Genomic DNA, 25,528 nt, shown 5'->3' with positions numbered 1-25,528 from the left:
CTCAATTCTTCAAGGGTTCTGATCTCAGTGAAGCAAAGCATGTGCTTAAAACTTTAAATATGTGCATCATTCTTTTTCAGTAGCTAAGATATAATGTGAAATGCCATTAGAACCAGTACCAAGTAGCAGCTGAAACCAATAATTTCTTACCTTCCATTAACAAGGTAACAGATAACTTCAATCGCATACTATGAATATACCAGTACATAATTTGAGGCAAACTATGCCCATAAACAATAACGTATAAGCAGGTGAATGATTTTACTGCATACTGGCATGTCTACTGCTTTGTTTGGCTAGAGACTAAATAGCAGGTTTTCAACCATCCAAAATAATTGGAAATATTCCTATGCAATTGCTCCTAGAATGATTATTTAACAGTTATAATGCACTAGTGCTTGGAGTCCTCCCTCATTGTTCTAGCAGCTGTAAACCCACCGTAAATGACAGTCCCATCTCCAACAACTTACAATTAGACATCCTGGTAAGAAGATGAACAATAAAAATGTGAGGTTCAGCACAGGTTAGCTGCGTGTGCAGTTCTTAGCCAGCCACTAGCAGGAAATCACCACTCCTGTGCCCTCTATGGCTGTTTCAGTTTAAAAAATAAGTAACTTGTATAGTAAAATAATTGTACTAAAATTCCTCAAGGTACTTTATATGGTCATTCTAAAGGCCACGTTAATGAGCATTTGAATCAGACATTAAGATATCCATGGCCAACAATCTTTTTCAGTATTTTTTTATTGACTCTCATTTTGGACAGAATCTCTCTTGTCTGGTAACAGACAAGGAGTATTTATTTAGTTTTATTTTAGATGGCATTTTAAAAAATTGTCTTTACTTTTTCATTCACTGAAGCTGTAAGGCATTTCATTTCCATTTCCTTGTATAAACTTACTTTTTTTAGGCACGATTCATCATAGCACTTAAGCATGTGCTTAACTTTGAGCTTAACACTTAAGCATGATGCTTACATTCTTTGTGAATTGGGGGCTTAATCTCCTCCTTTAACTGCCTAGAATATGTACACATTAGGAAACTGCTTTGAAAATTTCTTGGGCTCTCTCTGGTGAACAGATAAAAATGTTGTTACTCATTGAATACCAACTATGCAGAATAAAGTCCATAAAGACAAATAAAGTCCTATCTTGTACATGTATAAGCACACTAATGAGATGCCTCTTTTCCTTACAGCTAAGCTTTTCAAAGATGATCAGTGATACATGAATGTTAGTGTCCAAAGGAAATAAACTTCAGCAGAGTGGTCAAGGGTAAACAGAGTTTCCCCACTTCTCATTTGGGAAACATGGGATTCACCTTCTGAAAAATTAGCTTCATCAAGGAGTGTCAAGATGGCAACAGAAGCTGAGGCACGCAATGTGAACAGTCACCTTCAAAAATCCTGACCAATCCGCATACATGCATGCAGGCATACACCCACATCCACACATATTTCTATGTCATGAAAAGCAATATAGTGCTGTATTTGCAAGAACTATATACGCAATTTGATTCTGAGGAAAAAAAGTAAGACCCCACCAACTGCATTTTAACCAACAAGACTGTAGTTAAGTCAACTGTCCCAAATCTGGCCTAATATCAAGTGTCTTGGGACTTAAAACCAAAGTGCAGGCCCCCTTCTACAATATTTTCTCCTTTAATATTATATAGTGTAATAAATCTTCCTTTGGTAGGTGGACTTAATACAACTATATACAGGGTGTCCTCAGACATACAACAATTCGTTCCTCAAAATTGCATGTAAGTCAAAATGTTGTAAATTGAAACTGCTTTTCCCATAGGAATCAATGGTATAAAAGGGGGATTAGTTCCTAAACCAAGGCTTGATAAACTATTTTATCACAATAACTCATATTTTTCTTCTAAACCAATTATAGATGACTAATGTTACAACATCAATGTATTTACTGTACACTGTGATTTGTAAACAGCATGTTAGAGACGAAAAAATTTCAGACAAAATTTGTATTTGTCCCTTTAAAGTTTTTAGTTTTCAGGTTTGCTATCTGTGTTGATCCTGGGAATACGAGGAAAAATCACAAGTACTGAAGATGGATAAGCCTAATTTTTTCTGTAAAAAGTGACATAGTAGAGAGCAGGGGTCGGCTTATGAACAGGTCATTGCATTTTACCAAGTTTTTTTTAACTTGGGGAGTTGGCAAACTTCAGATCCCAGCCCAGCAGGGGAAACCGCTGGCACTCATGGACATTTTATGTACTTGGAGTATCTGCAGGCACGGGGCCCCTTAGGTTCCAGCGGTTGCTGTTCACTGAGTGGCGGGAAGTAGTCATGTCCCTTGACCCGCACTGCTTCCCACAGCTCCCATTGGCTGGGAATGGTGAACAGCACCCAAAAGGGAGATAAGAAGCTCCATTCCTACAGACACTCCAGGTAAACAAAATGTCCTGACATGCCAGCGGCTTACACTGATGAGCTGAGGCCAGAAGTTTGCAAACTGCCAATATAGAGTCGGCTTATGAACAAGTCATTGTGATTTTTACTATTTTTTAAGTTGGGGGGGAGGGGGGCAGCTTATGAATGAATGGGCTTATGGTCAAATATATATATTGTACCTATTTGGTCTCTAGTCCTGTATCAAGAGATCCATTTCTGCACTACATGTACCCCACTGACTTCTGGGGGCTCAACATAGGCACAAAGCCATGATCAGTGCCCTAGTTACCAATTCAGCAAAGCATTAGGCATGTGCTTAATACTAACTAAGCATATGAACCATCTAATTTTGACTGAGCAAAGCATGCTACTGCAGCCTTTTATTTCCCAGGATTTTTACAGAAAGCCGAGCATATGTACTCAGAGAAGATACAGATTTTTATTTTTATTTTATTTTATTTTATTTTTGCAGCTGATTAACTAAATTCAAATAGTGTTTAACTACTGGAAGATTAACTGTCAGGGTGCCTATAGCTCTTCTACGAGTTTAACTGTTGCTTAAAATGTAAACAACATTCATTTAAATATGTGCTTAACTTTAAGCATATGTGTATGTTCCCGGAAATCATTGGGACTTCAGCAAAGTACTTAATGAAATCCTATGTGATCTGCTGAATAAAGGTGGCATTAAGCACATGCTAGGGCTTTGCTGAATCGTGGTTTCCAAATGCAGAATTGTTCCAATGGGAATACTCCCCAGTGCTTAGTCCAGGCCAGTTCCATAAACCACACCCAAACATAAACACTATAAAAGTTTATCTTTGAATTTTAGCAACATGTACAGGCTTGGTTCCTATGGTTTTGAATGTCACCTTTGATATATCTATATTGCCAATACTGAGAGTTACACTGGACGGTTAACAAACATTACTATTTCATTGGGGGAAATATCAATATATCTGCTAGAGGAAATATAGGTTAGGTGGTTTTCAATTACTATAAGTGGATTGGGTTTGTTTGTTTTTTTACATTTTGTAGTATGTTTCAATTGCTTACAATAAACTTAAAAATATTAACTACATGATAACCACAAAAAGAAAATGTTTAGTAGTAATTTGTTAGTATTAACACACACAAAAACTACTTAAAATCAAAGCCAAGAAACCTCTACCACATACATATACTTAGTTTAAAATGCTTAAGATTAGAGAAATTTTAATTTCTATGACTCGCAACACAGTGGTTTTACATGTTGAGGCGTAGAAAAAAACCAATGTAATAAAGATAACCAATATTCTGTATGATACTCTTATATAGTAGTGCACATGAAAACTCAGCTTAGCAGGAACCAGTTTACTGCTCCAGATGAAGTACCATTTTTAAACTTTAGGGACTATGCTCAGGATTAATACATAGAGAACTGAGAGCTAAGTTTTGTGCAAAAAACCTAACAGGCCAGATCATCAAGTGGTGTAAACAGAGATAGCTCCACTGACACTGGTGAAGCTAAACTGAGTTATGTCAGCTAAGGATGTAGGCTAGTGTTTTCATTTATAAATTAGTTTCTCATTGGCTGATGTCTAAAAATCAATCTCAGCCCAACTTTTCAAAACTAAAACAGAAATACATTTTCTCTCATTAATCTACCACAAAGATTTAAAATTTCTTAATATTTGTTGTAAAAGGTTAGTTAAAAATCAGTATTGTGACTGGATAAACTTTCCAGTTTTGAAAAGTGAACATATTAGCATATGCGGGGATATTTGAAAGAAGCTGTCTTTTATACTAAAGCTGGATGAATAACTGATATTTTTGTTTTGCAGGCACTTCAAAGAAAAAGGATTCAGTTCAACCCAAACCAAAACTGATGAGTATTTCAGCAGAATCAAAAGTCATTAAAGAGCTGGAGGAGGAAGTGGTGGTGTTTGTTCTCTTATTACCTTCAGCCCAGTGGCTAAGGAATCCTACTGAGATGTGGGAGACTGATTTCCAATCCCTGGCAGAGGCAGAAATTGAAGACAGGCCTCCCACATCACAGGCAAATGTTCTACTCAACATCACCTACTCCAGCCATTTTGAGAATGGTCCTAAGTCAGCCAAAAAAATTTTGGCTGAAACTATTCAGCAAATTCATGGCAGATTTTTGACTAGTTTGCAGTTAAGTTTTGACTCACTTATGCTTCTGAAAAATATTGCCCAATTCTACTCTAGAGCCCAAATCCTGCAAACTGTTTTATGTGCATGCAGAAATCCTACATCTGTGCAGAGTTCTATTCAAGGCAGTGGGTCTTCCTGCAACAGAAAGGATCTGAGTACATGGATGAGGTTGCAGTATTAAGTCTCTTTCTCCTCCTCTCTATTCATGATGCTACATATGTGCTTTTTATTAATAGAACCACCACTAATGCTGCTGCTTTCCTGGAAAGCCACTATCCAATTTTGAACATCTAATTAGGATAGATTCTCAACTACAGTTTTATGAGGTGAACTCCATCAATAGGAGAATCTGGCCCATTATCTCTAAATTATAAGCATGGAAATTAAGTATACCTAATATTTTAGCTGTTTTATTAATCTAAGAAAAGCATTATACATTTTTCCATTAGAAGTCACAAAATACTCTTTTCTAAACAAAATTACTGAAAAAATCTGATGCTTTTTTGGAGCATGGTGAAATGCTACCACATCAGGTTGGTACTATCATCTAATAACAAAGAAGGAATAACTCACTTATTTATAGTATTTCTAAACAAAAGTCCTTACATTTTCCCCTAAAATCTCATCAGTAAGCCACATATTGTAAAAATAATTCAATCTTCCCTATAATAGGATGTTCATTATCTCTGTCAATCCATATGGCATTATCATTTCAAGACTCAGTAGGTGGTACTCAGCTGTATCTTCACATTCATTATAAGTTACCAATCACAGATAACAACATGTTTTACATTTCCAATATTACAATCCTTCATTTTCTGCTTATCTACTCTTTAAAAGTCTATGCTACAGCAGCGTACTCATTTGTTTGGTCATTTTTTTCACTTCCCTGTGGGCTGGTGATAGTTACTCTTGGATTTGATGGTTTTTCCAGATGACAGTCAATCTAGAGAAAAAAGAGGAATCAGAAACATAGGTATTTTAAGCTTGGCAGATAAGAGACTTCATTGCATGTCAATGTACAATTATGGAGTCCACACCAGAATCTAACAATTCTTCAAGTGAAACAACAGATATGAGGCATGTGCCAACGTAACATTCTAGGGTAGATTATACAAACACGGGGTCCTTCCACCAGATAAGCATATGAATGAATGTGAAAGCAGTAGAACCAGTGTTCAATTTAGAATATTTTCCTGTTTATATCCCTATCTGAGCAAGAAGCCCTTCTAAACCGAACCTCCCAAAGATGTAGTCTCACTTTGTGACATAAGCCCTCTCATACTCTCCAGCCACATGACTGTCCACACCATTCCCAAAAACATTCCATCAACATATCAAGCTCTGAATGTAACAAACCCTACATCTGATGAGAATGCTACTGTTGCATATTTGTCTGATAATCTTTTTTTTTTTTTAATGTTCTTGTGTGTCATACAAATGGGTCAAAATAAATCCCAGTATTCAGAAGCATGACAGAGACTATCCTGAGCATCATGGAAGGTACAGGAACTTTCACTTCTTAATGGTTTACTAGGGGGCTGCACGCTCTGTTCTCCATGTTCGCCAAACCCCCATTCTCCACAGCCAGATTGTGGCCTCCCCTCTTGCCCGTGCCACAGCAGAATGTGGGCTGCCATCAGCCCTTCCTATGGCCAGATGGGGACTGAACCACGGAGCCTGCCCCAGGATCAGGGCTGAAGACAGGACACTGTGGCCAGATGGGGCTGGGCCCCAATTGGGCAGCGTGTCTGGCCAGGGGGAGGGAGAAATTTGGAATCAGGTGTCTGGCCAGGGTGGAGGGGGCAGGAGCAGGCTGGGGGTGCAGTGGGGAAGAGATGCATGAGGCACTGAGGTGCGGGGTCTGGGCATGACGGGTTGGGAGAGACACTTCTTTTCATGCCATGTGCCACTCCCAGGCACTGGAGGATTTCCCCACTGCTCCAATGGGGAAGCTGCCACCTCCACCTGCCTTAGGCTTGGGCTGCCACCTGCTTTGCCTGCCTGGTGCTCCAGTCTCGTGCCCTCCCTCCCCAAGTCCCTCCTCCCCCCGGAAAGATTAAAGTACCAGTTCCAGGTTCCTGGGGAAGGGAGGAGAACATCCCAAGGCTCTGCACTGGATCTGGCTTGCAAGGAAGTGCACACATACACTGCTCCCCTCCTCAAAGCAGCGCACACGCTACCCCACAAGCCGGATCCGGCACAGAGCCTCGGTGCTTTCTCCTCCCACCACCCCACAGACTGCCAGCACTGATGCTCTAAGCTTGCAAGGGAGGGGGGGGCATGAGGCTGGAGCACCAGACAGGTGAGGCAGGCAGCATTCCAAGTGCCTGGCCTGAGGCAGGTGGTGGTAGCGGTTAGCATCGGGGCCCCAGACCCAGAAGTAGAAGTGGGGCCGGAGGCAGCGGCAGCGGCAGCTGCTGCTGCTGCTGCCGCTGCCGCCACCCTCTGGCCCTCCTGCAGGGAAGCCAGGCATCAGCAAGGAGTCAAGGACACCCCCCTGCAAGGAGGGTCTGGAGAGAATCCCGAGCCATAGCTGCCGCTTCCACTTCTGAGTCTACGGAAGCTGGGGGGGAGCAGGGCAACAGAGTAACATGATGACATCACTGTCATCCTGAGGGAACAATGTTTTTTATACAGAGAGAGAGACAATTAGAGAGCTGGCCCCAGTTGTCCTACACCTGACACAGGAATTCAGTCAGGAAGTGCCATGCTGCATTTACCTCCCAGCCACCTGTAATCTCAGGAAATCTATCATTTCTCTGGTTACCCAATACATGGGGTAGTCCATCTGTTACTGGCAATTCTGATTCCATTTTCTGTAGCTGAAGACCCTCTCCTATCAGCAAATGGAGGAGTACAGCATCAGGTACCTTCCCTAAGTATGTGGCATGCCTCCCCTAAGGGACAAGACTTGTGTTTTGACATCCCATGAAGATGCCTTTAAGATTTTTGTTTAACTGTAATTTTCTATCTGAAAATATAAAAATTAAATACATCACTAAGGCTGCCCTGAGATGAGGGAAGCAACACATCTTAAATGCAGCCTCTGTCCAGGGCAACTCAACTAAACAAACAAGGCACTGGTTTCATGAACCAGTAGACATGCTCGTGCACATCCCACTGTCCCCCTGCTATGTCCGATGGAGGAAGTGAAGACTGAAATATACAATCACCCTGCTCTTCTTGAAGTCGTGATTTCTAACACCCTACCTACTGACAAAGATAAGACAAAGGCCTGCCAGAGAGATGGAGCAACAAATACATGAAGAGAGGAACGAGGGGGCATCGGCATCTGGTAGCCTAGGCGGGGGAAGGCTTTGCCTTCCCAAACCACCAGGCATGGTCCCACCCCCACTCCACCTGCTGTAGGAATTCTGGGGGTGGAGTGTTGCTGCTCCGAGCACCTGCCCTCTCTGTGTTCCAGGGGCTGGGGAGGCTGGAGCCATGTAGCTATCTCCCTCCCTGGTGCCCGAGGACAGGGGAGGCTGGACCTCCACAGCCTCTTTCCTCCCTGGTGACTGCAGGGGCCAGGGAGGCTAGAGCCACTTGGCAACCTTCTTCCCTAATGCTCATGCGGAGACTGGAGCATGCGCCTTCTTGTCTCTTCTGTTCCCTGTGTGACAGGGCGCACACGCACGGCACGCTGCCCCGCCTCCTCCTCTCCCCATGATGGGAGGGGTGAGGCCTCAACAGAGGGGGCAGGGCTGTAGGTGGGGCTGGGGGCCACGTGTGGGGGGAATTTGATAGCAGCTTTCAACTAACAAATGGATGGTGCCAGTCTGATCTCAGTGGTGGCAGATAACAGAACAAGGAACAATAGTCTCAAGTTGCAGTGAAGGAGGTTTAGATTGGATATTTGGAAAACCTATTTCACAAGGAGGGTGGTGAAGCACTGGAATGGATTGCTAGGGAGCTGGTAGAATCTCCCTCCTTTAAAGGAATTTAAGGCCAAGCTTAACAAATCCCTCACTGGAATGATTTAGTTGGGGTTTGCCCTGCTTTGAGCAGGTAGTTGGAGTACATGACCTCCTGAGGTCTCTTCCAACCCTAATCTTCTCTAAGTCTATGGTTTGCCAGTTGAAGAAAGTATTCTGCAGTTGTAGCCATAAAATTGTATATGAGGGAAAATAGCTTTCCTGCAAGTTGAAACTCCATGAGACTCCAAGGCTACGTCTAGACTGGCATGATTTTCCAGAAATGCTTTTAAAGGAAAAGTTTTCCGCTAAAAGCATTTTCGGAACAGAGTGTCTAGATTGGCACGGACGCTTTTCCGCAAAAGCACTTTTTGCAGAAAAGCCTCCGTGGCCAATCTAGATGCGCTTTTCCGCAAAAAAACCCCGATCACCATTTTCGTGATCGGGGCTTTTTTGCAGAAAACAAATCTGAGCTGTCTACACTGGCCCTTTTGCGCAAAAGGGACTTTTGCCCGAATGGGAGCAGCATAGTATTTCCACAAGAAGCACTGATTTCTTACAGTAGGAAGTCAGTGCTTTTACGGAAATTCAAGCGGCCAGTGTAGACAGCTGGCAAGTTTTTCCAGAAAAGCGGCTGATTTTCCAGAAAAACTGGCCAGTCTAGACACAGGGCTCCATCATGGCTCAGTTGGACTAAACTGGCAATACAGAGAGCTAGTGCTGGAATAAATGAGGCAATATTTTTTTTTTTTAAAAAGGTTGAAAGAATAAACTATTACCTGGTTTTGATTGTCAAAGTCCTCTTGTGATTTTGTTTCTTCTTCAGGATGAAGATCATTGTAATCATTAAACTGCTCCATTTCCTCACCATTTTCTTCATTTGTTTCACCATTTAAGTGGAAAGGGCCCTCTTCCTCACATTGTTCAAGATTCTCTTCTTCCTGCTCTTCTTCATAATTCTCATCTGTTTTCTCAAGATTATTTCCATTAACAGCCTTGCCTGTTTCCTCTCCCTGATCTCCTCCATTCATTTCTCTTTCATCTCCCTCTTCTTCCTCTTCATTTTCTTCCTCATCTACTATTTCTGCTGGTCTCTGATGAAAGGAAGAGCAGCATTATGTCATTTTCAAACATCTTTAATCAAAACACCCAAAGCAATCTCATAATAGGATATGTTTTGGCTGGAGCCTTTCTATTGTTGATTCATGCAGTGGCTGGCAGAACATTCATGAACTGGGTGGCTGTGGCCCCACCCTATAGATGTTTGTGTGAGGGCAAGATTGGAGGGCTTTGCAGCTGGTCACAACGTCTCAGGATATAGGAAATTTGAACTGATAAGACAGAGGTCTCAGTGGTGTCCTAGTTTGAGGTTACATCCCAAGGGGGAAACCCATCACAAGGAGATGGAATATGACCTGCAAGGTGGTCATGAAAGGTCAAAGAAAGGCACAAGGCAGAAGTACAGCATCTTGTCCTGGGCCCTCAGGGATAGCAAGTCCTCATTGCTGATAAAGTAATACCATTTAATCAAAGAGTTTAAAGATTGAGGCAAATACAAACTAGATTATGTCAATCCTTTCCTAAAATCAACTGTCAGAAAAATCATCTTGCCGTTCAATGAACTACACACACTGTCCCCACCACAGAGCTGGCTTAGGTATTTTTGCTTAGATTGCCATCCTTTATTTCTTCTCACCCCTCTTGAGTGAAAGGGGGTGACTGCCTCCCATTTCTTCCTCTGAACTTCATCAGAATCTAAAGCCAACTAGCACATTTCAAAAGAGTCTCACTCAGCCAAGGGTATTTGGAATTTTGTGGTCATTAGTCGATTGTTGAGATAAGCCAATAACTGCTGCAGAATTTATAAAATAAAAGTCACAGAACAATCTATTAACCTTGCTGCTTACAACAACACTAACATGCCGAAAAAATTTAAGCATACATTAATAAAAGGCACTATAAGAATGTTATTAAGTGATCAGTGGTCTCCTGATTAAATGTCTGACCTTTGCCATAACATTTATATAGCTACATAATACAATTATATTCCATTGACACCCTATCATATAGAGCATGTCACTTTACTGCAGTGAGCCAAAGAATCACCAGCTACCAAAGATATTACATTGTAGCATGACTAGCTAGACAAAGAATCAAAAAGGTGGCTTTTAAAGCACAATGATCTTAACATGTTCCTTACTTATGTGTTCATGACTCTATTTTATCTGATAGCATCAAATTGGCCCTATTACTGCTAATATAAAAACTAAGCAACATAAGCCTTTTTATACATCTGTAAAAGAAGCCTGGAGTGTAATAACCCACAGCTAACTGAGCCAACTATTGTAATTGCCAGCAATCTAAGATAACATAAAATCCTTGATCTTAGTTCTTAGAAGTTACCTACTATTCATTCTCCTATGTGTTACTTATTAATGTATTCCAATAGCTTCTCACAATGGACATTTTTTTCACCCTTCCCATGTTCACATTAAGAAACCACTAGATTTCAAAATCAGCATAATATTCAGTTTCAAAATTCTTTCGACAGCTGCCCAAAGAAGAAATCTCTCTCACCAGGCTTCAAACCCCTGACTCTGTTCTCTCTTTACCTACCTGTCTTATAGGTCTACATATATGTTTCTCTTCAAAAGTCTGGGAACGAAGGGGGCTTTGAAGCACACAGAGAAAGTTAATAAATCTGGATCTGATGAACTAAGGGGCGGAGGAGAAAGTGAATCCCAAGAGTAAGGTACCCCTCGTTGAAAACACATTTTAACCAGTGGATCTCCAAATTATTTAAATCTTAGTCTACTTTAGACACTGTCTCTTCCTAAGGTATGTAGTGCATCTAACAGTTACAATTGCAGCAGAATTATAGAGAGACGATACCTAAAGTTTACCCTTTTGGGCCCCTAAATGATTTACATCCCACTCTATTTAGCAGTTCAGAGACTGAAGTAATACCTTGAACTCTGACCAGAAACTTACAGAATATGAGTGCATCACTCTCAGATACTTTCAACAGGTCACATCTCGTTTAGCCTGAACTATATTGGTTTAGAACTGGGATGGTCCAAAACAAGGTACCAAATTCCATCATTGTGAACAAAATATTTTAATAGTGACTGAAAGACTCAGAGGATATTTTTTAATGCTTAAGTATATTACAGCATTCATTATTACTATGAATAACAAAAGTATAGTTAGTTACTTTTACAGAAACTGAAAAGTGATGTGCATGTATCATATTTCAAACTGGCCATACCTGATTAAGGATGTTTATAGAGTATATTTAACTTATCATCCCCAAAGGAAAAAGGCCTTTTTATCATGCACAATTTGTGTATGCAAAGATGGACATAAGTCTGAAACAGTGGACCCAAAACTTTTTACCTTGAGCTTTCCCTTACCCCTGTCTGCCTCCGCCCTCTGGAATTGAGGCCATTGATTCAGAAGAGGGAACATGAACTAGGGTAAAAGGCCAAAGCTCAGGGCAGGAGCTGGGGCACAGGGAACAGAGCTCCAGGCATAGAAACAACCAACAGGACACCAGGCACAGGGCTAGCAGCTGGGACTGGGAGCAAAGCTGGGTGGCACTTCCTCCTTAGTTCCCATGAGGGGTTGACCCAGGTCCAAGCCATGCCTCCCTGAATATTCTTTAGAACCCCTGTAGGGGGCATGCCCCACCATTTGGGGATCTCGGATCTAAAATATTCTACACAGGCCTGTCAACGGGGGGAGGGGGCAAAGGGTAGAGTTGCCCCAGAACCCAGCAATTCAAAAGGACACCTGGGGTTCCCAGCTGCTGCTATCACAGAAGCAGAGGTAGCCAGAGTCCTTGGCCACTGCCGGAGCACCATACAGTGTGCTCCAGGAAGCTCTGAAAGCTGTTGGGAAGATGAGCCACTGTGCAGCCCACTCCAGGCAGTGCTGAGGAACAGAGAGCCAGCCCATGTCACCTTGCACAGTGGCCCGGCAATTCTGTTGGTCCCCCGACTACATTTCATGTCTCTTACAGTGCACAATACATCTATTACAATAGAACCTTCGCCTTAGAAACCTCTCTGAAATGCAGACTGTCCCTAACTGAACAAACTGTGACAATTGTTCTTTCAAAAGCTTATAACTGAAAGTTGACTTACAGCTTTAAAACTTCACTATGCACAAGACAAACACTGCTTTTAACCATCTTAAATTTAAATGAAACAGGCACAAGAAGTTTTCTTATCTTGTCAAATCTTTTTCAACTTTCCCTTTATTTTTAACACCATAATCTATACATTCTTTTGGTACATTTATTTTCTGGCTTTGAGATGTCTTGTGCCTCCGACACCTACCTTGGTGTTCTCCCCTGACCCTGTTCAGTTAGTTTTATCTGCCAGCCTTTCAGTGGTGGCTAGCTTCAATCTTCAAAATAACCAGCATACAGCATTCCCATGTACAACTGTTGTGGACAAAGTGAGGTCTCAGTGCCACAATACTGGGCCATTGATAATGGTGTCTGCACAGCATGTAATACTCCATCAATCTGAAACGAAGCTGCATTGTGTCATAATGCTGCTCCTGTCAAAATGCTGCAGTGGGCACATCTATCAAAGCTGGAAATTTTACCTTCCAGCAACAGTGTAGATATACCCCAAGAGACAACTGAGTAAAACCCATGTTACTCAGCAGACAGGATGAAAGGGTTGCCTCACCCCTTGTAAGAATGCAAGCAAAGACAATTGTGATCAACTAACAGCTGGGCAGTGGCCTATGTAAAATGAATTTGCTGATGTTATTTGTTTTCCCTATGGACAGGCAGCCACATCACAAAATAACACTAGCACAACTGGCACCCTTGTTGGCAGTTTCAGAAGAGTCAAGGATTAAACAACTGGGGAGACAATTACCCCGCAGTGCTCCTTGAGATAGTCCCTTCAAGTGAGAATTAGGACATACCGATAGAGCAGCTTGGGGTTCGCTGCTACTCCCAATAAAGTGTCTGTCTGAGGTACTTTGATAAGCAGAGCAACTGAGCCACCAGAGTTGTCAATGCCTTACTTTTAATAAGCATCCAATGCACACACACAAAAACCAAAAGAGGACAGGGAAAGAGACCTGAATAACATAATTAGAATTATGTTGAAAGAACTGATGGGAAAGGGATAGGAATAGGACTCTGTCTTTTTACAGTGTGTATAACTGACCGTTCTTTTGCCTCCCAGTCATAGCAACTCACAGTAAGGAGTTTTCCTTTTGCATGATAGCAAGACAAAGAAAAGATGTACCACAAATAGTACAGAAATGTTAGAATTAAATGGGCTTATCTTGTAAAAAAAAATATTTTCAAAATTCACTAATATTACTATACATAGAGAATTACAAAGCTCAATTTTCAGACTAGGTCTTGATTTTTGTGGGCACAATTCTATGCGCTTAGAGAATTGTCAATGCAAATATTGCCTACATTAAAAAGTAGAGGCTTGATGCAAGATACTTATCTTGTATAGAGAGCCACAGAAGTTAACGGTGCTATATCAGTTTGCACTGGCAGAAGATCTGGCCCCTGGTTTACAAATCAGGCCGATGGTGTTCTAACAGAAGCTTAATGTAGAGCAGGAGTAAATTTAAGTTCACATTCAAGTAGTATGATTACTCAGTAGTATTTTGAAATGTTCACAAAGGACTTAAAAACGGAGGTGGTATTCAATTGCATTTATCAGGGCACCATTCATTAAGTGCTATGGTTACCAAGTGCCATCAAAATTCCAAAAAGCAATAAATCACAAAGACTTTCTACAATGAGGCATTTACTTCCAATCAGTTGGTTAGTCCCATAGCTGCTATTAACATATTATAGAGTCCAATATCACAAAAATTCTTTTCAGGGTAAATATTTATATGGTATTTTAAAATTATTTTTCCCCAAGTAGAAGCCATTTTAATGTCAATCATAATTTTGCATTACTAAAACCATTTCCAAATGTTTACTCAGACAATGAAGTAGGCAACAAAATCTAAATGGTCACAAATAATATGGTATACACATCTCATGAATACAACATTAGGCCCACGTAGCTTTGAGACAACCACCACCTTTAAAATATAACTATTACTCAGTGAATAGTGCTTTGTAGATATGTAGCATATATTCCAAAAGCAAAAACACTTTGTTCCAAATCCAGTTAGGGTTGCTAAGTGACAACATCACTTACAAAACCCAAGCACTTAAAAGCAAGGAAATGAGCATTAAGGACTAAGTCTTACACTTCCCACATAATAAGTATGCTGTTATTACTGAGTATAAAAAAATGTGTTTACCATCATGAAGCCAGTAACTTGAAACTGAGCCATTTGGGTGTGTTTTAGATCTTATTTCGTTATGCCAATTTCAGTATTTAAGCATATAGTCCTGGATTTTCATAAATGCTCAACACCCACAAGTCCAAATGCAGTTAGTAGGAGCAGTGGTGCTCAGTACCACTGCAAAATATAAGGCTTTCAAACTCTCTTCCTCAGTTACATGGAAAAAGGATCTCTGCACAATCTCCTTAGGCCAATAAGCCATTTTGGTAAGGAATAGAAGAACCATTTTAAAACATCCTGGTGTTTTTTCACATTTGAGAAGTAGCCACGCTAGCTCAGAGGGTCAAGGATATTTTTTCCTTCATCTGTTTCACTAGCAGGGAATCATGTCTATTTTTAAATAGTGACAGTCTGAGTCAGTGTTAAAACATCTAAATTTCCAGTTTTATGGATCAATGTGATTTATTGGGCAGACATAGGAAAATGAAATGTTAGACAGCTGGCAAATGTTTCAAAAGGAGCTACTTTGAAGTCTCAACAAATTTGTGTTTAACTTTACTTATACAGTTTTCAAGAAGAATTCAACAGGCAATGAGAATTAAATCTACAGATTTGAAAGTCTGAGGATTTTTCTGGGTGGGGTATATTACAAAGGGGAAATCAGAGTTGATTTTATACCACCTCTCATATACACATAAAATCACATATATCCATAAATCCAGGACTCAAATCCTTATCCCACAATTTCCTGAGCCAAAGGAAAATCTGTTCTCTTTCTCAGCAGCAATCAACCAAAGGACAATTATACACTTGCTTGCTTTCTCGCTCACTCTCTCACGCACACACGTGCACGCGCACGCACAAGCACATGCACACACACCCCAGTCCTGAGGGTATAAGTCAATGGATCCGAAAAAAACAAAAACAACAAGAGAACAAAGATTCTTTATTACATGCTGACCTGTCCAGTAATCAGTAAACAGAAGATCTAAGTAAAAGTTTTTATTTTAACACATCATTGCTCGTTCCTCTGCATGACCTCCTAGAAAGTTTATGAGTAAGTACCATTTTGAGAAGCTTGCTGATTTTAGGGTGCATCTACACAGCACTCTAAACTCAAAATAAGATATGCAATTTGTGTTACGCAAATTGCGTATCTTATTTTGATTGAATTTTGAAATAGCGTATTTCAAAATGTGGCAAATCTACACAGAGCCAAATATCAAAATGACAAGCTATTTCGATACATCCCTTAACATTCATGGAACGAGAGTTACAGGGATGCCAAAATAGATCTCAAAATAGCGGACACCCTATCTTGAAATAGCGAGCGCATTCAAAAGATGCGGAGTAGCTATTTCAGGATACTTCTAGTATCTCGAAATAGCCCCACTGTGTAGACATACCCTTAGAGAATAGAGAGAAACTGGTGTAAAGTACAATTTTTCCTCATGAAAAGGTCTGGCCTTTATAATCAAGGGATGTCTCAGAGCTGCCAACACAAAAATAACTGGTTTTGCCTTTGGCAACAGGTAGAGAGACTTGTTCACTGGGGTGAAATTCAGGTCTCCTTCACAAAACTTCTACTTTAGAAATAAAACAGTGAATAGAAGTTGCAATGCTTCTGTTACTTATGACATACTCTTACTACACAAATAATACTTCAGTGAGTTATAGACTTTTAGCTCCTATCACATCTCCAGGAAATGTAAAGTCATTAGGGGCACTGAGATAGCATTAATGAAAAGCCACATCTATATTTACAAAGCTGGATAGTTGGGTGGCAAAGACTGCAGCTCTGGGAGCATCTGACATTGTCACACAGGTCAGGACAAACTAGACTATCTTCCTGCACATCATTATAAAGATTTCAAAGGAAAAGAGATAGGAGAATAAAGTGCGCACGCAACACGGAAATCTTTTGGATATATTGCACATTATTTATATTTAAATTATGCCAGATTCTATGTCACCACGATAACATTTTACACTCTGGAGCTACCAAAAATCTGAAACCTCCCAATCAGATTTATTTTAATGATTTTTAAAGTGAAGGCAGTCCTGATCCATTTCCTCACAGGTATTTAGGCATCTCAAACCCACTGATTTCAGTAGGAGTTTGGCACCTTGATACCTTTAAGGATCTGGCTCCAGCTCCTACTTAAATTTCCTGATTAAAAACTAGGGCTGGAGCCACCTGTTGGGGACACTGCCTAATTTAGGAGAACAAGAAGGGTAATTGGAAATCTCCTGGTTCCTATCTTGGGATATGAGAACAGTTAATTTGATATATGGCTTAAGTCCTGCCATTTTACCTCCTTAGGGAGTCCAGTGTGGGAGGCAGACAAAAAAGAGCCAGATTCTTTCTGCTTATGGGGGGGGGGGATTAAAGGTGTTTTCCTTTTATTGTTTTTTAACAAAACATTGTATTAGTGTGCTTTACATATATTAAACAATAGCAGCACTATAATGTGAAGAAACCTTATCCAAACTCTTGTCAGAAAAAGTTAATTAATACTAATAGCCACATTTAAAAGAGCACCTCATGTTCACATATTAGGTTAGTATTTCAAGTTTACCTGACAAAGCCCCTATTATATTGGTTCCCAGCACTGAGTAGTGAAAACATCTTACTAAATAAACTGTTTCTCCCACCCCCTTGTCCAGTTGATTTCATGGCATTGCCCCCACTCCTACCGATGCTGGCACAATGATGCAAACAGTGAAGTGTGAAGCTTAGAGAAAGCCTGTATTCTACACAAAGGCATCATGTATTTTGCATTTGGAGCCTACAGTCTTGGTTTATTAGAGTAAAACAGACGAAATATGTAGTTTAAGGGAAAAACTGTTTTTTCTCATTTGATTTTCAATACCCACTAGCATTTAGCTGAGAGTAAAGTAAAGGCAGCCATTTTAATGCACTCAGCTGGAATACAAGATTTTGCAGTGAAGTATAAAAGCATGCATCTAGTCTACACATCGCACTATGTTTAGTCAATGGCTAATCTGGCATCTGTTCAACTGTATGCTATATATGATAAAACAGAGAAGACGACTCAAGTAAACAGCATCCTAACCACTTCAGTTCGGGTGGCTGGAGAACATGGTGGCATTATCTGATGGATGTACAGCAACCTTTGCAAAACAAACTTAGTGGTTTTTGTTTTTGTTGTTGTTGTTGTTCTGTTTTGTTTCGTTTTTTGAGTTAAAAAGCCATCAGCACTAGTTGGCAACCTCAGCAAAGAGGCCAAGTGCTAAATTGGCAAATCACACAAACTATTCTCTCCTCCCTAAAGAAGGTCCCCATCAGGTTGTGCTGAGGCACGTGGGTAGGGCAGTATACGTAAGTTTACCTAGCTGTTGCTTGTACTGTACCACTATAGGGGTTAAGTAAGACTTCAGTCTTCAGTGCTGTCAAGTTGGCATCTTTCACAAGCAATATGAAAGATGAACATTAGAACCAGACAGCTCCTGATGACTGAATGTATTGCTGTCAAATGCTCCAGAAAATGCCCATAGAAAGCCTCTATGGAGGTCAGTAAATGGACTGATGATCTCACTAATTTACTATTAGACATCCAAGACTAAGACAGGATAATTCAGGCTGCCACAAGAAACACAGATGAACTTGATGGGGCAAGAGGTATTGTTCTATCCTAACAGTAATTAAATCCACAAAAGCATAACCCTCACAAAGGCTGCTTCTCTCTCAACAATAATAGTTGCAACTAGAGAGACTGTATTGCCCTATGCTGAATACAGGACACCTGGTAAAACTGCTTGAATTCAAGCAAGCTCAATGGCAATCAGTCAGAACTATGCAGTAGCCCCTCCCCAAATACGCTATAAAAACTCAAGGTCCTAGTGGGGGAATGGGGAGTCATGGGAGTCTAGGCTGGGGCTAGACGGGTTTGGGTATAGTTGCAGTGTAGTTGGGGGGCAGGGGCCAACAGGATTCAAGCCAACTCCATATGGCAGGCTCAAGGAGACAATTTGAACTCCACCTTGATTCACCCTAACAGGCCACCCAGCCTGTCTTGGTTTTGGCAGGGAGGAGGCTTAACCAATACTTGTAACTCATAGGTGGTAGGGCTCATCTTAAAACACTTGAAAACAGCTCAGGGTGCCAGGAGACAGTAGCTCAGGGGGTAGAAAGAGGAGCAGCTAGGGGCTGTGTGTGATGGGGGGGTAGCTCAGAGTGCAGGGAATGAGTAGCTAAGGGCAGTGTGCGGGCATTGTGTGCAATGCTGCCAGTGAACATTACAAATGAACCCTGTAAAAAAATTCAACAGGAATCAAAGGAAGCAACAAAATCAATAATGCAAGATTTGTTTTCTAAATTAGTCATTTGTTCAAAATGTAAAGATTACCTGATCCACTGGAACTTCTATCCGAGTGTCTTCATCTTCTTGGATTTCCACTGCCCCCCACATTTCACATCGTTTTCCACCAGCTTTGTAAATGCCTTCATCTACAAGCAGAAAGAAATATTGAGTAGACAAAAAGACCAACTGTGACACCGTGTGGAGCAACAACTGAACTGCATCTCAATTCTGTTTTTAAGAATAGCTTTCAAAGCTCACATATAATTTCCAGTTCAGACCTTTTAATGGATTTTAAATGTCTCATTATGTTCAATTTTGGTTCCTTTGTTTTCTAGTTACAGTTATACACATGCTACATTACGTTAAGGAAGGAAGGCTGAAGAGAGACAGACTGAACACACACCCTCGATGAACTCCCCTGAACTTTGCAGAAGCTCAGATGTGAACCTGATGTTTATATGCAGCGTGATAAGTCTGGTTTGTAAACAACAGAACATGCATATATATTCAAAAATATGATAAATGAGCTACTAAAATGTCCAATACTAAGAAAAACATCACACGCTCAGAAGAAAAAAATAAATGTAGTGAATTTGTAGCTGTGATGTTACAGTTTAGGATTTACAGCGATAACCTGTGAAACAACTCCAGTTTCCCAATAATTGGCACGTACAGCCTGAACAATAGGAGAAACTCTACAGATCTGTTTTATAAGGGCACTGGGAAACTACAGAGCACCTGCCCAGGACTGATTCAGCTAGGCAAAACTAAGAGGTTCACAAGCAGATTGTTTATTCCTAACCCTATTCTAGTTCACAACGGTTTTACACTAGTATTCCTTTTATTTGATTAAGTTGCTGTTGTACTCCATAAGTAACTTCTAAGTGCCTTAGCCAGGGACTTTTTTTTTTTTTTTTTTTTTTTTTTGGTATTAGGAAGCAGAATGATAGGTATATTCTATCTCCTCAAAGAGTAATAAGGGTTTAAAAAGCAGTTACTTACCTTTTGTAACTGTTGTTTTTTGAGATGTGCTGTTCATGTCCATGCCATGGAAAGTGTGTGTATGCCGCATGCACTGCTGCCAGAGATTTTTCCCTTAGTGATATCCATTGGGCCAGTTCTAGAACACTCTGCAGCCAAGTGCATAAGCGCCAGTGTAAGGGGCATTACTGACCTCATACCCATTTTTTTTTTGTTCAGGCCAGTAACTCTGAGGCTGTGTCCAGACTCAGGGGTTTTTTCGGGAAAAGTAGCCTTTTTCCGAAAAAACTTCCCCTGCGTCCAGACTCAAGCCGCGTTCTTTCGAAATTAAATCGAAAGAATGCGGCTTTTCTTTCGATGGCGGTAAACCTCATTTCACGAGGAAGAACGCCTTCTTTCGAAAGTTCCTCTTTCGAAAGAAGGCGTTCTTCAATGTAAATAGGGCTTCTTCGAAAGAGAGCATCCAGACTCACTGGATGCTTTCTTTCGAAAAAGCAAGCCGCTTTTTCGAAAGTTCAATGTGCAGTCTAGACGCTCTCTTTCGAAAGAGGCTTGCAGTCTAGACATAGCCTGACAGACAGGTAAAAGGGTGGGCCATGGAATTACAGGTGCAACATCTCAAAAAATGACAATTACTAAAGGTTAGTAACAGCTTTTTTCTTCTTCGAGTGGCTGCTCATGTCCATTCCATGCTAGGTAACTCACCAGCACTACACCTCAGGAGATAGGTTTGGGGTTCATGGACACGCTGATTAAAATACCACGCTCCCAAAACTGGCACTGTCTTGGGCCTGTTGGGTGACGGTGTGGTGGGACATGAAGATATGAATCAGTAATCAGGTTGCAGCTCTGCACGTGTCCTGGAATGGTACCTGTGCAAGAATGAAGCCTGGACTCTTGTGGAATGAATGGTCATAATTGCTGGAGGAGGGACACTCACCTGCTCATAGCAAGCCCAAAGAGAGGCAGTCAGCCAGGATGAGATTTGAGTTTACACAAGAATCCCTTTCATCCTCTCCATTACTGATACAAAGAGCTGCATGAATTTGCAGAATATCCCTTCTGTATAAGAGGCAAGAGCTCGCCTAATGTATGAAGTTGTTCCTCGGAGCTTTTGTGAGGTTTTTGGTAGATGGCAGAGAAAAATGACCTGGTTGTTAGGGAAATGTGACACCAATCATTGTCAGGAAGACCAGATGGGGGGTGAATTTGAACCCCGTCCTTGAAGAACACTATGTAAGGTGGTTCTGACATAAGCACCTTGATCTGAGATACCCTTCTGGCCAAGGTGACCACCACCAAGAAGGCTGCCTTCCAGGAGAGAGGCACGATGCTAACAATTTAAAGGGGAGGGCCCATAAGCCTCAAACAGACCAAGTTGAAGTTCCATGGTGGAGGGAGGGTGTTGGTTTGAGAACCTGAGGCGAGAGGCTTTCCAACCCCTTGAGAAATCAGGCCATCATTAGAGGGAGAACACTGATCTTCCATTCACTGAGGAGTGGAAAGCTTTACATTTTACGTTTACATTTTAACGTCCCTAGTCCAAAGCCAGCTGGAAAGAGATCCTACCTGTGTTCTTACTTTCTTCTAGGAGGGCCATAAACTCCTGTCTTGACTCTTTGGTCAGAGAGTCTTTGAATTTATTCAGGGAGTCCCATTAATTAAGATGTCTCCCCAGCAAAGCTTGCTGATTAACAATGTACAGTTGGTGGCTACTTGTGCAATAAATCTTTCTTCCAAAACCACCTTGATTTGTAGGACCTTTTTGACTGAGAGTAGCACTTGGCCAGCTGTGCCAGACTCTTTCATTCACTGCAGACATCACCAGTCACTCCCAAGGGGGGAATGCAAGTACAGGTATTCATATCGTTTTGTTGGTATATAATACTTTCTCTGCCCTCTTTGAGGTGGGAGCAGGAGAAGGAGTTTGCTAGTAGGTCTCTATTGACCCCATCACTGCCCCATTAGGGAAAATCTCTCGCAATGGTGCACACAGTATGCATACACATACCATGCAATGGACATGAGCAAGCACTCAAAGAATGATGGGTACCAGCAGTAAAAAACAACAGGAGACTATTCGATGAGCTATGCAGAACTGATGGGTATATTAGAAATGGGATATCAAAGTGCTGACTGTACAGCTCTGATATCACGTGTAGGAAGAATTTCTCCAGATCTTGTAATGGCAGCATGTGCAGCAGTCGAGCACAAGTACAGAGGTGCTGTGATAATGGACTGAGATCAAAAACATTTGTGTAAAGAGCATGCTAGTACTAAGAAAAATGTTAACTAAACAGGCACAAAACATGGTACGTTAAGTTAGGAGAATGCATCAATAAACAGAAATGAAATCTAATAGACCTATTGGAGAAATTTAAAGTATGCATAGGTATATACATCACCAACCAGTAAATAAAAAACTAATCAACAGTGGAGTATGCCAGCTACAGATATTTGTTAAAAAGAAAAAATGGAAGTATTACAGAATAAAAGTTTATTTAGATATGCGCCCAACCTGTGCAAAAGACTGCCTATTGATACACAAAACACCCGTGACACAACCTAAAAGTGCCCTTGAAAAATAGCACCTAAGTCAAATGCAGTAGTGCCATTCAATATGGGTATGGCCCATAACCAGCAACACACAAATACAAAGCTAAAACCACACTTCTCCATCAGTTCACCCCATTAGTACTCTGCTCCACTGTCAGGTGCCTGGAGCAGGCGGAAATACGAGCTTTGCAGCTTGCCGTGAAGGTTATCAGAGTCAGACTCTTTTTGGGCCAGAGTGTGGCAAGGAGTAAATTTCAAAACAGCAAGGCCCTCAAGAGAACATCCTTTTATCAGCCTTGTTTACACCAACTAGGCTTCTGTGCAAGTGCCTCTGTTGATCTCAGCTTCGATAGCACGGCATGTGGAGAGAGTATAATATAAAAAATGAAAGAACAGTTAAAGAGTGAAAAGGAAATGTTGGGTCTCTCCATTTAGTTTCTATATGGGGAATCACCAGCTAGAAAGGGTTGCTCTATCTCACCGACTAGGTAAAAGCCACTCTGAATCCAAAGGATTTATACTTAACTCTCCGATCTTGCAATCCCCATTCTAACCCCAGGCAACAGCTTTCTTAGCGGGTACTCCAAATTAAATGGATTCAACTCTGAAAGTACAACTTACACATAACGTGGGACTTCATATGAAGTGACCCATAATTTTCACTCCAACAGAAAAATTTATAGCGTCAGCTCCTATTCCCGTATAACATTTGCTTGGGTAGTTTAGCTGTAAAGTGACTGACCGTAATTGGCAGAAGGTCCCGTTTTACCCAGTTCTTTGGCACGGTTACTTCTTAAGCTAGCCTTGTGCTCCAGGTACTCCTTTGGTTGTTGAAGTAAGAGACTACAATCATGTTATCCAGGTCAATTGCTTTAAATAGAAGCCATTAAAAGGGTCCACAGCTCCTGCCTAGCTGCTAGCTCATTGCTTAGGAACCATGCGCAAGTCCTTTTAACTACTTCTATTTAAAGGGCTCGCACCTTCCATGTGGCTGCCAGGCAAGGCCACACCTGACAGGTGTGGGGAAGGTACAAGCCCTTTAAATAGAAGCAGTTAAAAGGACTCATGCTTCTCCAGCTCTCAGGCAATGCACTAGTAGCGCTGGAGCTGCGAGCCCTTTTAATTGCTTCTATTTAAAGGGCTTACGCCTCCCAAGCAGCTGGGTCGCCTGGCAGCCACCCAATGGGCACAAGACCTATACAAAGAAGCAATTGAAAGGGCTCGCAGCGCTGGCTCCATGCTAGCTCATTGCCTGGGAGCCAAGGACACGTAAGGCCTTTCAACTGCTTCTATTTAAAGGGCTTGTGCCTTCCCCGTGGCTGTCAGGAACAGCCCTTGGGAAGGCGCGAGCCCTTTAAATAGAAGCAGTTGAAAGCAATTGAAAGGGCTCTTGCATCCCTGGCTCCCAGGTAACACACTAGCAGCGAGGCTGGGAAAAGCGAACCCTTTAAGAAGCAGGAATTGAAAGGGCTTGCAGCTCCCATCTCCAGCAAACGTGATGCCTGAGAGCCGCAGGGATGGCATGAGCCCTTTCAACTCCTGCTATTTAAAGGCTCCGCCCTTCCATCCACAGCTCTGCCCCTTTTATTGAACACCCCACCCCTTCAGGGGAGGCCCGTGAACACTTTAAAAATTTAAAAAGTGGCCGCCGTTCAAAAATTATTGCTCACCCCAGGTCTAGTTGCTGTTTCCTCAGAACACCTGGTGCGGTCTAGATGGAGCTTTCCTCTTTGGCTCTGGGTTCTTCAAGTTCTTTCAAAAAGCAGACCCATAGGACAGTGGTTCTCAACCTATCCCTCTCAAGCCTGATTTGTCTTGAAACTCCAAGTTTCACCTCACTTCAAAACTACTTGCTTAAAAATCAGACATAAAAATACAAAAATGTCACAGTACACTGTTCCTGAAAAACTGCTATATCACAGTTCCCAGATTGAGAAACACAGATATAGTATATTGAGCAGTATAAACAAATTATTGTATGAAATTTTACTTTGGGGCGTCTTTGTGCACTTTTTATGTAGCCTGTCGTAAAAGTAGACAAATATTTAGATCAGCTGATGTATCCCCTGGAAGACCTCCAAAGGTAGCCCTGGTTGAGAGCCACTGCCATAGGGCACAGGATCATTGCTACAGAAGAAATTAGATCATGTTTATCCTCTTACCATGACTAGTTTCCATTACAGAGCACACCAAATATTAGAATGATACGGTACTAAGTCATGGATATTTCATAAAACTCAGTGGGGTTCAGCCCTCAATGCAGATGAAAAATAAAAGGGGAAGGGCGTGAACGTGTCTTTCCACAAAACTTTGATCCTGAGCCAGGTGGAGTTGAAAGGAACACCAAAAAAAAACTTAGGGCAGCTTCAGGATTGTTCTAAATCGCACTGCTTGCAGCCAGCAGTCACAGCATGCCAGCACCTGTCAAAGTCCCTGTTACTCCCTGCACTCTGCTGGCTACGCTGGCTTTGCGCCCTGCAGATTCATCTGTGACAAGGGGAATTACTATCTCTGGAGGGACACGCCAACTGCTTTGGGCTGCCAACTAAACCCCAAAGAGGGAAACTGTAGATAAATTAGTAACAAATGTCCTAGACTATAACTATCTCAGAGCATTCTGTGGGAAATAATTCACCAAAGGGTATTTGTCTAAACAAAAGGATGCTCACAATAATGTGCAGATATTTCATTTAATAAACTGGGTCACATTTATTCTGTAGAAAGATTCACAAGAACTGCGTATTTGAAACCTCTGAGCAAAATAAGATGAGTCGCGATCCTTTCTTGCTTGATGTGATTCAATATTCCAGTGTAGCCTGACCGGAATCTTTTTGTACACTTTGCTAAACAAGACTATTACATGAATGTATTAAATAGTTAAT

The 25,528-nt window shown here is 41.4% G+C and overlaps 1 protein-coding gene across 5 annotated transcripts in view; it reads right to left on the bottom strand.

The window, feature by feature from the left end:
* Window positions 1-2,857: 2,857 nt before the first annotated feature.
* Window positions 2,858-25,528, bottom strand: part of DCDC2 (doublecortin domain containing 2) — a 109,987-nt gene continuing 87,316 nt past the window's right edge. For all 5 annotated transcript variants that reach the window (XM_075921152.1, XM_075921153.1, XM_075921151.1 and 2 more), the window contains 3 exons: window positions 19,155-19,255; window positions 9,273-9,587; window positions 2,858-5,522 (listed from right to left, as the gene is read on the bottom strand). In XM_075921152.1, coding sequence (XP_075777267.1) covers window positions 5,418-5,522; window positions 9,273-9,587; window positions 19,155-19,255 — 521 coding nt within the window. In that variant the 3' untranslated portion in view covers window positions 2,858-5,417. The remainder of the gene's footprint in view (window positions 5,523-9,272; window positions 9,588-19,154; window positions 19,256-25,528) is intronic.

This window comes from Pelodiscus sinensis, chromosome 2 (assembly GCF_049634645.1).
Source record: "Pelodiscus sinensis isolate JC-2024 chromosome 2, ASM4963464v1, whole genome shotgun sequence".
NCBI classification, from domain to species: Eukaryota; Metazoa; Chordata; order Testudines; family Trionychidae; genus Pelodiscus; species Pelodiscus sinensis.
Note: the sequence above shows the minus strand (reverse complement) of the source record. Positions and strands in the feature narration are given on the sequence as shown.